The 13,957-nt window shown below is 53.5% G+C and overlaps 1 protein-coding gene across 1 annotated transcript in view; it reads right to left on the bottom strand.

Moving 5' to 3' along the window:
• The window catches only part of CPNE5 (copine 5), a 179,429-nt gene that overhangs the window by 75,041 nt on the left and 90,431 nt on the right, over positions 1 to 13,957 (bottom strand). Inside the window, exons 9-10 of the mRNA XM_034767802.1 lie at positions 12,669 to 12,772; positions 10,779 to 10,883 (exon numbers count right to left, since the gene is read on the bottom strand). Coding sequence (XP_034623693.1) covers positions 10,779 to 10,883; positions 12,669 to 12,772 — 209 coding nt within the window. The remainder of the gene's footprint in view (positions 1 to 10,778; positions 10,884 to 12,668; positions 12,773 to 13,957) is intronic.

The raw sequence follows: 13,957 nt of genomic DNA on the forward strand, positions 1-13,957 counted from the left end.
CCTTCGGGTGCCTGAATTTCAGCAGCTGAGCACACGCACAGCTGTCTAAGTCCGGATGCCAGCCGGCACCACTCCCCAGCAGAATCCCTGCCTGTTTTGCCTTTAGGTGCATCTTACGCTGCATTTTCAAACCCTTGTCAGCGAGGCTCGGCGCCTGGTCGACAGGGTGGGTAGCAGAGCCCGAGTCACGATGCCAGTGCAGCCATTCCTAGCACCCTAGCATGAGCCCACATCTGTAGAGCCGGGCTCTGAGACTTGCTGCTGCGGGTTTGACAGTGTAGCGCAGATGTACCCTCGGGGCCTCAGCCTATAGCAGTACTCGGAGCAAGGGATTTAACTTGGATCTTCCAGGTAAGTGCCTTAAGCCCTGGGCTCCAGAGTCATTCTCATGCTGTGTGGCCCAATTTAGAGTTAATTAGTTATACCCAGTGGAACACTTTATTGGGGAGACTGAGAAAGGCCCACTTCAGGATACCCCAGACCTGGTGATTAGGGACTCTCCAGAGCAGTGGGAGACCCAATTTTGACTCCCCTGGGTTGCACACTCCCAGAGACACAGAAAGTCAGACAGATCCCACTGCCCTTTCACTCTGCTAAACTTCCCAGCTGGCCTCCCCTATGCGCTGAAGTGATGGGCATGAAGCCGCCTGCGAGATTTGTGACGCCAAAGTGGCCCTGACATTACATTTAAAGTCACACACAGACAGTCAGCCCCAAACGTTTGCTCTCTCGAAGGAGCTGGCTGCACCTCCAGCCCTAACAGCGATACCATGCCCCAAGCAGCTGTCAGCACTGAGCATCCGTCAGGGGCCTCTCGCCTCTGCAGTCGCACCCAGGGCTGGACCCTGTATGGGTCAGTCTGTCAACCTTTGTGAAAACCTCTTGCCAGACTGGCTGGAAGATAAAGATGGGAGAGGATGATGGATAAGGAGGCTTCAGGGGGTGGCTGGGACAAGGGTAAGGACCAGATTTACAAAGGATGCAGGTGTACACCTAGTGGATTTTACAAAAGTGCCCAAGCAGCTCAGGGGTATCTCTGCATTGTTAGGTGTCTAAATACCTCTGTAAATCTGGCCCTAAGTGGGTTCTTCTAGCTCTCTGAAGTGGCTGGCTCTTTACCCAGGCAGCTATAAGGGAGATGGGTATGTCTAAATAGAGAGGGAGGTCCTAGTGTGTGGGCTGAGCAGCCCTGAGGAGGAGCAGCTAAGCTAGGAGACAAGGCTTGGACTGGGCTTTGCATTGTTTCCTTTTGAGTTCCCATTGTGAATAAAAAACAAAGCCCAAGAAGGGGGTAGTACTGATCCAGAGGGATGTGCTCCTGGGAGACCCTCAGAGAAAAACACCCAGGATTGCAAAGTAATTTAAACGAATGCTCCCCCACCCAGCTCAGCAAGTGAGCAGGATGGCTAACAATCTAGGAAGAGACAGACGGAAGACTGTACTGGGTCCAAAACAAGGAGACACATATCCTGGCTATGTTAACACTCAAATTCACACCCCCACACGCACATCCATGATGGTATTATTTGTTTATGTATTTATTATGCATTAATTTAGAGCTTTGAATTGTGTGGAGGAAAGATGCAAAAAAATCCTCCTCCAATAATGCACTATGTCTCCCTAAATAATCTCCAGCATCATTCTGGAGTATCTATATGTTGCATTTATCATTCTGGAGTATGTATACATCACATCTTTCAGGCATATGTCATATCTAGCATTCTGGAATACGTATGTGTCACACTCAGCATGTATAGATCATCACCATATGACACACCATATTGTGTGTATGTCACATCTGTCATGTATATGATATGTCATATCGTGTATATGTCACATTTATCATGTATGTCACGCCTATCAGGTATATGTTGCATCTTTCATATCAGAGGATCATATGACACATTATGCCATGTATATGTTGTATCTATCATATCACCATATTATGTGACAAATCATAGTATATAATATCATGTGTATGACACATTTATCATGTATATGTATATCGATCACATCACCATATCGTATGACACATTGTATTGGATATATGTCACACCTACAGTGGCATGTCTAACTATAGCATCTACCTACAGCACCATATCTATGCTACATCTGTCTGCAGTACCTTCCTTGCTCTATAACAGCTTTGGACTTGTTCTCTTGCTGCGTATCCATAACACCTATTTAACTAGCCAGCTTACTAGCTAGCTACAGTGCTGTGGGCTATAACTGGCTAGAGCCTTGATTGGGCAGACTGGCTTCAAGAGGCTCTTAAACTAGCTGAAGCCCATTCCAAAGGCTAATCCCCAGAGGCTGTCGAGAATGAGACCTGGCCCCAGAGCATTAGCTCCAGGGAGCTGGAGGGCTCCCTGTGTATTCACTTTCCCCAGTGCAATTAGGCTCCCAAAGCCATCAACCCCCAGACACACAATCGTAAGCAAATTTATCAGCCTCGCCCCCTAACTGGAACTCTGGCAGAGTGTGTGACAGGCGTTTCCAGCTGGTGAGTGAGCCAGGGATCTGTGACTGTCTCAGGAGACTGTTATGAGGGGGTTGGGAGGAGGACATGACAGCCAGCGGCTCCTTAGCGACCAGGGTGGAGGTGGGCGTTTCTTGTCCAGCAGGCTCTCTGGGAGCAATGCGTATGTCCCAGTATCGGTATGCTGGCTGTCTCCATGTGTGCATCTGTCTGGAACGCCAGATCCAGACACATCAGAACCATGATATTCATTCACTGGAATACAGCAGCTTCTTTCATACAGACAGTGTCTGAAAATGTTTTTCGCATGAGGGGACAGATTCCGAGGAGACGTAGATAGAATAGCATGAAGAAGAAGAATAGAAAAAGCTACCACTGTAATGAAACTGCAAGGTGCCAAACTGAAAATTGACGCAATATTTTCCACACAATTAGCCTGGTGGGATGCACTGGCACAAGAGATCACGAGGTCAAGAACGGAGCAGGATTTGAAGAAGGGGACTGGACAGTCACCTGGCTCTTGAGACAAAGAGGAAAAGCTAACCAAGTGTTCGGAAAGGGTTACACGCCCTCCTCTAACTCACCCTCTAACTCAGTGGTTCTCAACCAGGGATCTGGGGCAGGTTTCAGGGGTCCACCAAGCAGGGCCAGCATTAGACTAACTGGAGCCCAGGACAGAAAGCCAAAGCGCCACTGCATGGGGCTTAAGCCCGGGGCCCTCAGCTCCGCCAACTGGGGTTGAAGCCGAAGCCTGAGCAATGTAGCTTTGGTATGGGACCCCAGGCAATTGCCCTGCTTGCTACCCCCTGATGTTGGCCCTGGCTTTTATATACAGAAAATCAGTTATTGTGGCACAGGTGGGCAGTGGAGTTTTTATACCATGTTGGGTGGGCCTCAGACAGTAAAAGGTTGAGAACCCTGCTCTAAGTAACAGGTCAGCACGAGACTGTGCCATGAGCACATGGCTCCATAATCGTCTGATCCTTGCACCTTCATCTGAGCAGAGATGGGTACTGGACTGGGTGATCCATGGGTCTCTCTCATCCATCACGGCAAACCACAGAATAGAATCATAGAAGATCAGGGTTGGAAGGGACCTCAGGAGGTCATCTAGTCCCACCCCCTGCTCCAAGCGTTCCTCAAACTCTGCGTTGCTATGTGATGAACAGGATTCACACTCACAGGGCTGAATGGTCTAGCCCAGGGGTCTCAAACTCAAATGACCACGAGGGCCACATGAGGACTAGTACATTGGCCTGAGGGCCGCATTTACTGACACCTCCCACCCGCCGCCCTCAGCCCTGCCCACACTCCACCCCTTCCATGAGGCCCCGCCTCTGCCCCACCCCTTCCATGAGGCCCCGCCTCTGCCCCGCCTCTTCCCACCCCTTCCCTGCCCCCATTCCAACCCCTTCCCTGGCTCCTGCACCAGGGCTCACCCTGAGTCCCTGCCTGACCCTGCTCCACTTCCAGCAGCCTATGTCCCGGCTGCTCTGCCCGGAGAACTTGCTCAGCAATAGCCACAAGACATGCTACTAGGCAGGCCGGCCGACAGCAATTCCGGGCCCCAGGGCAGAACAATCAATGGGCCCATGGTCAGCCTGACATTTGGGCGGTGCTATGCCTGTGCTGGCTGGAGCCCAGCGAGCTGCTGCCGGCTGCGCTGCTGGTTGCGCTGCTGGGCACGCTCTTCCGGCATGGCCAGGGCTTCCACATGCCCACCTGGCCACCTTCGCCGCCCGTGGTACCACCCCGCGTGGGCCTAGGAGCCTGGCCCGCCTGGGCGAGCTAAAAGGGCCTGGGACTCCCGGCCGATGCTACAGCGGCAGCAGGCAGGAGCCCCTGGATCCTTTTACATCACCTGGGCCCCTGGGCAATTTCCCCCTTTGGCCCACCCTGTCGGCAGGGAGAGGCGCTGCGGTGAGCGCCTGCCTGGAGAAGCTGGCAGGAGAGGGACAGTAAGCACAAGGGGGGGGGTTGTGTGTACCAGATGGAAAAATTCTGGGGGTGCCCCCGTGTGTAGTGTAGGGATAATAATACTGGCTGACCTCACAGCGGGCAGTACATAAGGCTAGTCAGAAAATGGGGAAAGGGGTTTCCACTGAAAATTTAAAGTTTCTGGTGAATAATCAAACCCCCAAATATTTCAATTCTGAAATGCTGATGCAGTGCCTCATGGGAGTTGTAGTTTGGGTGCCTCATGCTCCCATTCACCTCTACATTCATGCTTCTAGTCACCAGTTTCCTGCTTGGACTACATCTCCCATGATGCACTATGGTCTCCCTTCTTGGTGAGAGAAGGCAGCTTATTAAGGCACTTGCATGGCTGCAGTGTATCATGGGAGATGAAATTCAGAAAGAGCCTGTACCACAGAAGAGAATGGGGATACAATGCACCCACTCTACAACTCCCATGAGGCAATGTGATGGTGTGGAGAAGTAGGGCATTATCTGTACTATATTTTATTAATATTACATGCACCTCAGTTTGCCTGTTTGATATTATCTTGCCTGACTGCATGTAATTAAATCTCAGGAGGCTGTCAGGGGAGCAAACAGGAAACTAAAGGATGCCAAAGATAAAGTACCGCCAGAGGGCATACTAAGAGTCCTTAAGAGAACAATGGGGAAGCTGTTAACTGGGAAATGCCCACTTGTCAGACTCAGGTCTGATCTTAGGATCAAAGGGGCACTAAATCATTAAAGACTCCAGCCTAGAGAGGAAGGGAGGGTGAGTGGGCAGTAGGAGCTGGAGATGAGTCGCTGACAGAGACATGCTGGGAGAACACTCCAGGGACCGTCTGTCTCTCCCAGCCCAGGGCTGAGTAGACTTACCCAGACCTTGCAAGTGAAGAATATAGTTTGGGTATATTCCTCATTCCTTGACTCCGGGCCTCCAGACCTCCTGCCTCCAACCACATTATTGGCTCTGCCTCCCCACGCCTGGGTTCTGCTCTGTTTGTGCCCTGGATCGGCTGTGCACGTGGAGGAGTCAGTCGTCACTCCAGAGCAGTATGTGAGCTGACAGGAGGGTACAGCTTTCCAGGACTGCATGCGCCACACCAGGACTTAGGGTGACCCTGGGGGGGACTGGCTGGGTTAGTCAGTCTGGGAGTTCAGCAGCCAGGGAGAACTACGGGGTCTGTTTGTGTCTGGCGGCCTGAGAAGCGAATCCCTTTCCTCTGTAGCGTGTCTTGCAGCAGAGGAGCGGCAGGTTGAGCTGGCAATGCTGCTTTGGGGGCTGAGAGCAGGCAGTGAAGCTGGGTAGATTCTCAGTAACAAAGGCCTATAATGCTAAATACCTAGTAATTTGGCATGGCTCGGCTGTTGGGAGCCCATCTTGGGACACACAAGCCCAAGGTGCTGAGTTAGGGTTGTCACCTTTTTAGTGGCTGGTAACTGGACACCTGAGGTCCTGCCTCCAGCGACCTCTTCCCTTGAGGTCCCGTCCCTGCTCCGCCTCTTCCCCCCCAGACCAAAAAAACAGACCTCAGGGCTTGCCAAATGACACCCGGATACACAAACCGAAACCTGGCCTGTCTGGGTGAACACCAACCAGGTGGCAACCCTCTGCTGAGTGTAAGTGTGGCCCACGGGAGTGTCACTAAAAGGCTTTATTTCCTGGTCCTAGTCATGTGACATTGGTCAGGCTTATAAAAGTCACATGACTCCAGGGGCTACTGTTACATCTTCTCTTCTTTTTCCCCTTGAAAATCCAATATCCAGTAACATGCAATGTCAGCCTGACAGGACAACCGGGAACTAGCAGAGCCAGGTAGTAACAAACCAATAGAGATCTGTGGGGCAGAGACCGGGGACAGCCTGACCCCTCTGAGAGGTGAGATGATTATTCTCCCTCCTAGTGGAGATCGGTCAATAACCACTGCCCGGGACCCTCCACACCTTTCTGATCACACAGCCACTCCGGTTGGCAGTTCAGCTACCAACCTGCATCCGCCCCCTGCAGCTTGTTTGCTGCTCCTGGCGTGTTTCCTTGTCAGTGACCAGACAGGCTTGTGATAACTCTATCAGCAGCATGCCCAGTGTCCTGTAGGCAAACAGCCAAGGGACTCTTTGCTTTAGTCAGGTTCTTCTGTCCTGTTGCACGACTGGCCCTCATGGGCCGCTTGGACCTATGGCCTCAGCGAGGACGGGACCTCAGCCGCCTGCCAGCTGGCTTCTGTTTGGCATCTAGCATTCCTTCCTACTTGCCATGGGGGTGTCTGTGTGGCATGCTTGCCACTTCTGTTCTAGTTCCCTGGGGCAGGGTTCTCCTGTAACTGCTTCCAGGTTAATTGTCTTTAGCTCGAGAAGCTTGCTAGGTGATGGCACTACGAGTTTTGCCCTTCTGCCAGTTTCTGAGTCTCTGAGCTGTTGTGAGCTGTGCTGTGATATGCCAACAAAGGATCCCTGGAATCCACCACAGTTGTTTATAGCCAGTCCTTTGTCATTTACCCGGCTCCTTCGCTAGCCCCGTCGACTGTGCCTGGTAGGGGCTAGATGCAGTGTGCTAGAACTGAGGTATCAAAAAGAACTGCCCAAAGGAGCCACTCCCCAAGGGTGATCTATTTGTGGTTACTAGCTCGCCTGGAATCCCAATGGTGAGAAAAGTGAGATTTTAAAGGTATTTTATTGCTATTTGCTGTGTCCTACAACAGCCGAGTGAAAAACGTGGAGGAGCCCACCTGTAAGAGGTGCTCTTTCCTGTTTGATTCAGAAACACCTGTGCCAAAGTGGGAACATGGGTCAGTTGAAACTCTTGTGATTTCAGTGGCTCTTCTGCATTTTGTTTCAGATTTTGCTCTTGGAGAATGTATCCACTGTGCTCTGCAAAGTCAAGTCTGCCCCTCACAATGACCTTGCTTGGGCCTGTCTGTTCATCAGACCCCCAGAATTTGGTCTCTAATTGATATATCTGGTAGCCATTCAGTCTCATAACGCAGCTTCATGCAGGGCTGTGACTTACCGGCCAAGAGCTTGTCTGGCAGTTGGTTGGCATTAGAAAACGTGCCTTTCCCAAGCGACATTCTTCCCTGGATCAGTGACGTTTCTGAAGGACTTTGTCTCGTACTTTGCAGCCCGCTATGGCTCTCTGGGCTCTGCTGCATGGAGCAGCAGCAGGATTTCAACAGCTCTGATTTCTCGGCAGTACCTCTCCATGCTGCAGCCACCTCCTCTGTTCTCTACCAGCCTCCCATCTAGACTGAGGGATTCGGGCGGCATCGTTTGATCCCCGTTTGCCAGTGGCTTACCCCCATCTGACACCATGTCAGGATGGTGTGACACACGGGAGAGCTGGTACTGATTTCCTAGCCCCGGCTGCCTGGCCTGGGTCAGGGTTATTAAAGAACCCACACAGCAGGGGTCCGGCTCCATTGACTCCCATGGCTGCTGTTCCAATGAGTAGCTCCAACTCCCACTAAAGATAGTTTCAGGCCTCTGAAAATCAGGTTCTAGGTGTCTCACCCAGAAACCCCAGAGCAGTGGATGCTTTCTCCTCGTCAGTACCTGGCCCAAGCCAGGGAAGCTAATGATCCAACCAGCAGACCAAATTCGGTGATGAATCCAGGTCCCGTGCCACCTGAGGCATGTTGCACACATGCTAAGAAGAAGTGGATGCTTTTGAAAAAATAGGTCTGAAGCTCACTGTGCCTCAGTTTATCTATCTTTTAAAATGAGTGTAACAAAATGTGCCGTGGAGGGGTGACATGAGACTGCTCAGAAAATGCTTTGAGCTGCGCAAATAAACAGAAACACAGAGCGACGTTGTGCCACAGAAGAACATGTCCCAGGACTGAGTGTTTCCTGCTGCTCTCGCTAACATTTTGTTGTTAAACATGGTCCTGCAGTAAAGCCTCTGAAATCCCACAGAGAGAAATACTCACAGGCCATCAGCTCAGTCCAGGGAAGCAGCGCAAGGTGCTGTCAGATGCTGCTGCTGTAGAATGACATGGGAGAGGGAGGAGAGCTGCAGACACAGAAGATTCTCTCCCAAAGGTTAGCTAATCCTCCAGCAGATTACACTGGGGCTGGGGCTGATTAAGAAGGATTCCGATTCCACTAGATCAGTGAATAAAACCAGCCCTGTTCATACTCGGGAGCAGGGGAATTTTTGTCATTTGATATCTGCTCGATTTATTATATTTGTATTTATTGAGAGCAGGGCCCCATTGTGTTGGGCACTGCGGACACAGATGGCGAGGGACAGACCATGCCCTGCGGTGTTTACAATCTACCTAAACAAAGCAAACAATATTATGCACAACTGGGGAACTAAGGTGCAAAGAGAATTGGCCAAGGTCGCACAGTGAGTCAGTGGCATAGAAGGCAATTGACCACCCACCCTCAGGATGAGAGACCAGCTTCCCATTGCACAGCTAGAGGATCAGGCAGCTCACGCTTCGCAGAAACAGCTGCTCTTAGGCTAGCCCTGGAAATGTACAGGGGTGGAGAGGCAGAGCTTATAAGCAGAGGTAACTATTAGTGTGTTTGCACCAGAGAAGGCTGTAATTAACATTGGCTTTATCCCCGACACATAGAGAGCCGTGCAGTGCATGTGGCATTATGTTTTATGAATACCCCAGGCTGAGTGCAGAGTATGTCGTGTTGATTAATGGTACCTATTAGACTTCATTCTCTCCCTAATTGGCATTTTTGTGTACAGTGTGTCAGCATGAAGGTGCCCTCATTAGCCTGATTAGCACTCTTGTCAGTCACCTGTCACCCAGCCAGGCTCTCCTGCTCCCTGGAATGGCGACTGACTTTTCCCCGGGATTTAAATATAGAGGCGCTACCGGCTTTTCTGAATAAAGCAAAGAAGCCACCTCCAGGGCCTGTCCATTTGCGTCCCTGCCGCCCACTGCCTCATCAATCACTCTCTGAGCACACTGCCTCTGCAGGGAGGCAGCTGTCTCCGGGGATGGCGGCCCCATCCCTCACTCTGCTACCGCTGAGATCAACCAGGGGCTGTCCAATCTAGAGCTGAGCCCAACCTGCAGAGCTGGAGGATTTCAGACAGGGAGAGCCCCTTTGAAGTGCCTTGCTACGGTGACACGGTGAAGTGTCCTTTTAGATCTCAGAAGTCTTTTGTACTGGAGTTAGTGTGGGTAGGAAAGTCTTCCCTTCCCATTGCCCCATATACATATAGTGTAGCACTCCGCTCTGTTAGAGTATGGAGGTGAGGAGAGATTAAAAAGACTGGGACTGTTCAGCTTGGAAAAGAGACAATGAAGGAGGGATATGATAGAGGTCTATAAAATCATGACTGGTGTGGAGAAAGTAAATGAGGAAGTGTTATTTACTCCTTCTCACAACACGAGAACTAGGGGTCACCAAATGAAATTAATAGGCAGCAGATTTAAAACAAACAAAAGGAAGTATTTCTTCACACAACGCACAGGCAACCTGTGGAACTCCTTGCCAGAGGATGTTGTGAAGGCCAAGACTATAACTGGGTTAAAAAAAGAACTAGATAAATTCATGGAGGATAGGTCCATCGATGGCCATTAGCCAGGATGGGCAGGAATGGTGTCCCTAGCCTCTGTTTGCCAGAAGCTGGGAATGGGCAACAGGGAATGAATCACTTGATGATTTCCTGTTCTGTTGATTCCCTCTGGAGCACCTGGCATTGGCCACTGTCGGCAGACAGGATACTGGGCTAGATGGATCTTTGGTCTGACCCAGTGTGGCCATTCTTATGTTCTTATGGATCAGAGCCCCAGCACTGGAATGACTTCAGACAAGACTGGACCGGACAGTACACTTCATTGGAACAATCCTGCACTGGCTGGATGGGGGCCTGTAGATGGACTCAAAGCCCCCTGTGCCTTTTTTTCATCTCTAACGGCTATGATTCCTGGCAGCCTCTAGGCCAGGGAGATCGTGGCACCTGGCAGCAAACAGACTGCTTATTTGTGAACACCCTTAAGGGGATCTGGGCTTGTTTGAAGCCGTGGAGCTACTGCAGCTGCCAACAAGACTAAAGGAAGAGGGTACAGAGCGGCCACTGATGTACAGCCAAAGGCGGGGAGGACCTCTGACCTGGCAGTCTCTGCGTGTTTGTGTTACCTTATGTCAAAGGCCAACCCGTAGCAGGGACCCCACATGGCGCCTCCGGGGGGAGCAGCGGCTGTGGAGGGGGGCAGCTGCAGAATCACCCTGGGGCGAGAGGCTGTCCAGAGGCCCCTTTGGAACGATGTTTGGGAGGATCCAGGACTTGCAGTCTTACTCCACCCTAACCCCATCGCCCCCCAGCCCAAAGCCAGCAGGTTGTGGGTAGGGGAGACAAGAGGGCCCCTACCTGTCGTAGTCTCCATTGCAGAGGGCTCGCACAGGGATGGAGAATGCCTGCCACACAGGGTTGAGCGTGTTCTTAACCACTTCCGTTTTGTGGCAGATGGTGAAGCTGTGGGACAGGGAGGGGCGTGTGGTTATCCAACCAAGCCATGGGCTAATCCTGAGAGCCCTGACGCCTTCCTGGAGACTGTGTTAGGCCCACACTCTGGCTGTGTGGGGCCTTCAAACCCGGCCCCTTAGCCTTCACGCCGCCACGGACACTCGCCCGGCCTTGCGAACGCTGCCACCGAAGCTTTAGCAGCTGGAGAATCCCCTCAGAGCCTGCGGCCTTGTCTGGCACCTTACCCAAAGACCGTGAGCCTTCACATCACTCTAGCGGGCTTTGGAGCGAGTTCCCAGCCCTGCAGATGGATGTCCCGACATCCTCTCCATACGGGCAGCTGCAGGGTGAGACTCAATTCGCTCCTGCACCCATGGGCCTCAGCCCAGATACACAGAGGGTCTAGGGCTGAGAGGGGAGACCAGCCTGCAGGGGCCGGTCAGCTTTTGGCCTCTCAGGGCCTGATCCTGAGAGGACCTGAGTGCTCATGACTCCCACTGAAGTCAGTGGGAGCTGAGGGTGCTGGGTGCCCCTCGCTGTCGCATCTAGGCACTTCTCAGACTCCATAACCTCTCATGCTCAGGCCCTGCCCCTCTGGGGAGCACTCAGGGAGCACAGGGTCTCACCATGCTATGGACCTGGCCGGCTTACAGCACCCACCCTGGGTGTGAGCCTCCCAGATGTCTGCGTCCAGCAGGCCCAGGGTAAATGGGACGTGTCTCCAAGGCCCCGTGCAATATGCCGATCATCACAGTGAAGGAAGGCAGTTTGGGGGGGGGGGGGGGGGGCGCAGAGGAGTCAGAGGGGCTGCCTTTGATGCAAGCCTGCGGCATGTGCTCCGAATGGGAGCGCCAGCTCACCCCTGCCCTGTTTGTCTTTGATTTAGAGAGATCAATGGGATGAATGTCTCCATTCTACTTGGCACACGGCTCATTAAGCGTTCCCATCCCCCGGAGGAATTACAGCCTCGTTTCTTCTCTCATCTGCCGGATTCGGGAGAACTCAGGAGGAATTTCATACAGCACCTTGCAATGTGCTGCGAGGGGAGGTTGGCTCCCCGCGCCCTGCTGCCTAGGGATGCACCAGCCCCCATGCCCAGCAGATCAGAGCTGTCACATGCACTTTGCATGGGTGTGAATGGCGGCGGGGGGTGGGAGGGGGTTAATGCATGTTGCATCCCACAGGTTTGTCTGGGCTGGGAACCGAGTGGTGTTTTACATGGCGGACACTCCCACCGCTGAGCACCCTGGAGCCAGTCACGGTAGCAGGTTATGGCCGACCCCGAGGGTCCCTTCCCAGGTATCTTGAGGTGCAGCAAGAAATCTAGGGGAATTCTGCCATTAACTCTTGGAACGGCGGCCTTTGCCAGACTGCCAGCTAAAGCAAGGCTGTCTAGGGTGCTGTCTGTCCCGGACTCCTCACAGCTTTAGGGTGCCATGCACGTCACTGGGTGACGGCTCCTGGGTGCTGGCTCAGGCCTGAATGCACCCATTCCTTCACACTGATCAGTGCACCAGGGGTCAGCCATAGCAGCAAACACCTCCCCAGCCCTGTTTCCACCTGTGCTTCCCCACGGGAGTGTGGCAGGCCCAGCTAGCCAGTGAGGGCCTCTCCCCCTCCCACCCATCCCCAGCTGAAGGATGCTGCTGTCTCTGCTCTTTGCCTGAACCAGGCAGAGGGCTGGAAGCAAGAGGGAGGAACCTTGAGGGGCCAGCATGGCGCCATGGCAGGTAGGTATGGGACCCTGCCCCAGGCCTGCTAGCCTGGGGAGGTGAGCGCTGGGTTGGCACTTACGTTCCATCCTCATTGCTTCGGTAGAACACCATGAAGGGGTCGGACTTCCCGAAGAAATCTTTCTTGTCCAGCTTGTTGGCACAGAACTGCATTGTGGCCACGTCCTGGAGGGAGAAGCATATGCGCTGTGAGTGGCACCAGGGTCGGGGGATGCCACCAGCCCAGCGGACTCCGAAACAGCCCTGCACTCATGGGGGTGGTCGAGGAGAGAGCTACAGCCCGACGGGTACACTCTGCCCTGGGGCAGCCAGGGTGGCATAGTGCAGGGGGAGTCAGGTCAGAACTGGGATGTGCTGGAGGAATTGGGAGGGGACTTAGGACTGGGCTAGCAGGGGCTGTGGGTGGAGAGTGAGGGGCAGCGGCAGAGCTTGGGGGAGCCCAGGGCTGGGCTAGCAGGGGCTGGGGGTTCGGACTGAGGGGCAGCAGCAGAGCTGGGAGGCTGCAGAGGACTGGCTCGGTGGGGCAGAGGTTGCTTGTTGATAAAGCAGCAGGACCGTGCAAGGGGAAGCTTCACAGCATTTAAGTCCAGAAGGGCCCTAGACCATCTCCTGGCTGCCTGTGTAGCACAGGCCCCGAATGGCACCCATCCGCCCCTGCACTGAGCCCAAAGTCTCTAATTAGATCAAAGCATTGCCGTCCTCAGGAACCAAGGGGCCCTACGCCCAAGACCCTGTCAGTGGCAGCAAATTGATTTGCTGGGATATGCCCAGAGAGTCCCTGAGCTGCAGAGGAAGGCAAACTCCCCGAGGTCCCTGCCCATCTGAGCTGGGAGGAAGTTCCGTGCTGAGCCCACCCTCGCCTGCAGCCAGCAAGCTGGGACTCCTCACAGCTCCACCAGGAGCAACAGAAAGGGGCTGCTGGGCAGGGGCGAGGCTGGTGACTTACATCCCAGTGCAGGAAGCCCAGGAACTGCCATGTAAAGCATCACAGCTGGGCCCTGCAGGAGGCCTGGCCTGAGCATGCGCTATGTGTTCGTGAGGAGACACCAGAGCAGACGTCAGCCTTGGGGGAGGTCCCCTTTCTGGTGGCTGGGGCAGCTCTCGTTAGTACAGGGTTAGCTCCCTCTGTGCATCCCACCCTGCTTGGGACACGCCATGTCGCATGGCAGCCCACAAGGACCAAACCCCATGAAGCCATAACGCCCCGAGGCAGCAGCCTAGGCAGCGCCAACATGCCAGCAGCCTGGGCTGAAAAGGAGATGGAGCCTGGAATCCAGCATCGTCTCTGGGCCTCGGTTGGTGGCAGTCCGGGAAGTTCCTGAGGGCAGCAGAGATGAAGGGGCGGAGGGG

This window comes from Trachemys scripta, chromosome 4, assembly GCF_013100865.1.
Source record: "Trachemys scripta elegans isolate TJP31775 chromosome 4, CAS_Tse_1.0, whole genome shotgun sequence".
Classification (NCBI taxonomy): domain Eukaryota; kingdom Metazoa; phylum Chordata; order Testudines; family Emydidae; genus Trachemys; species Trachemys scripta.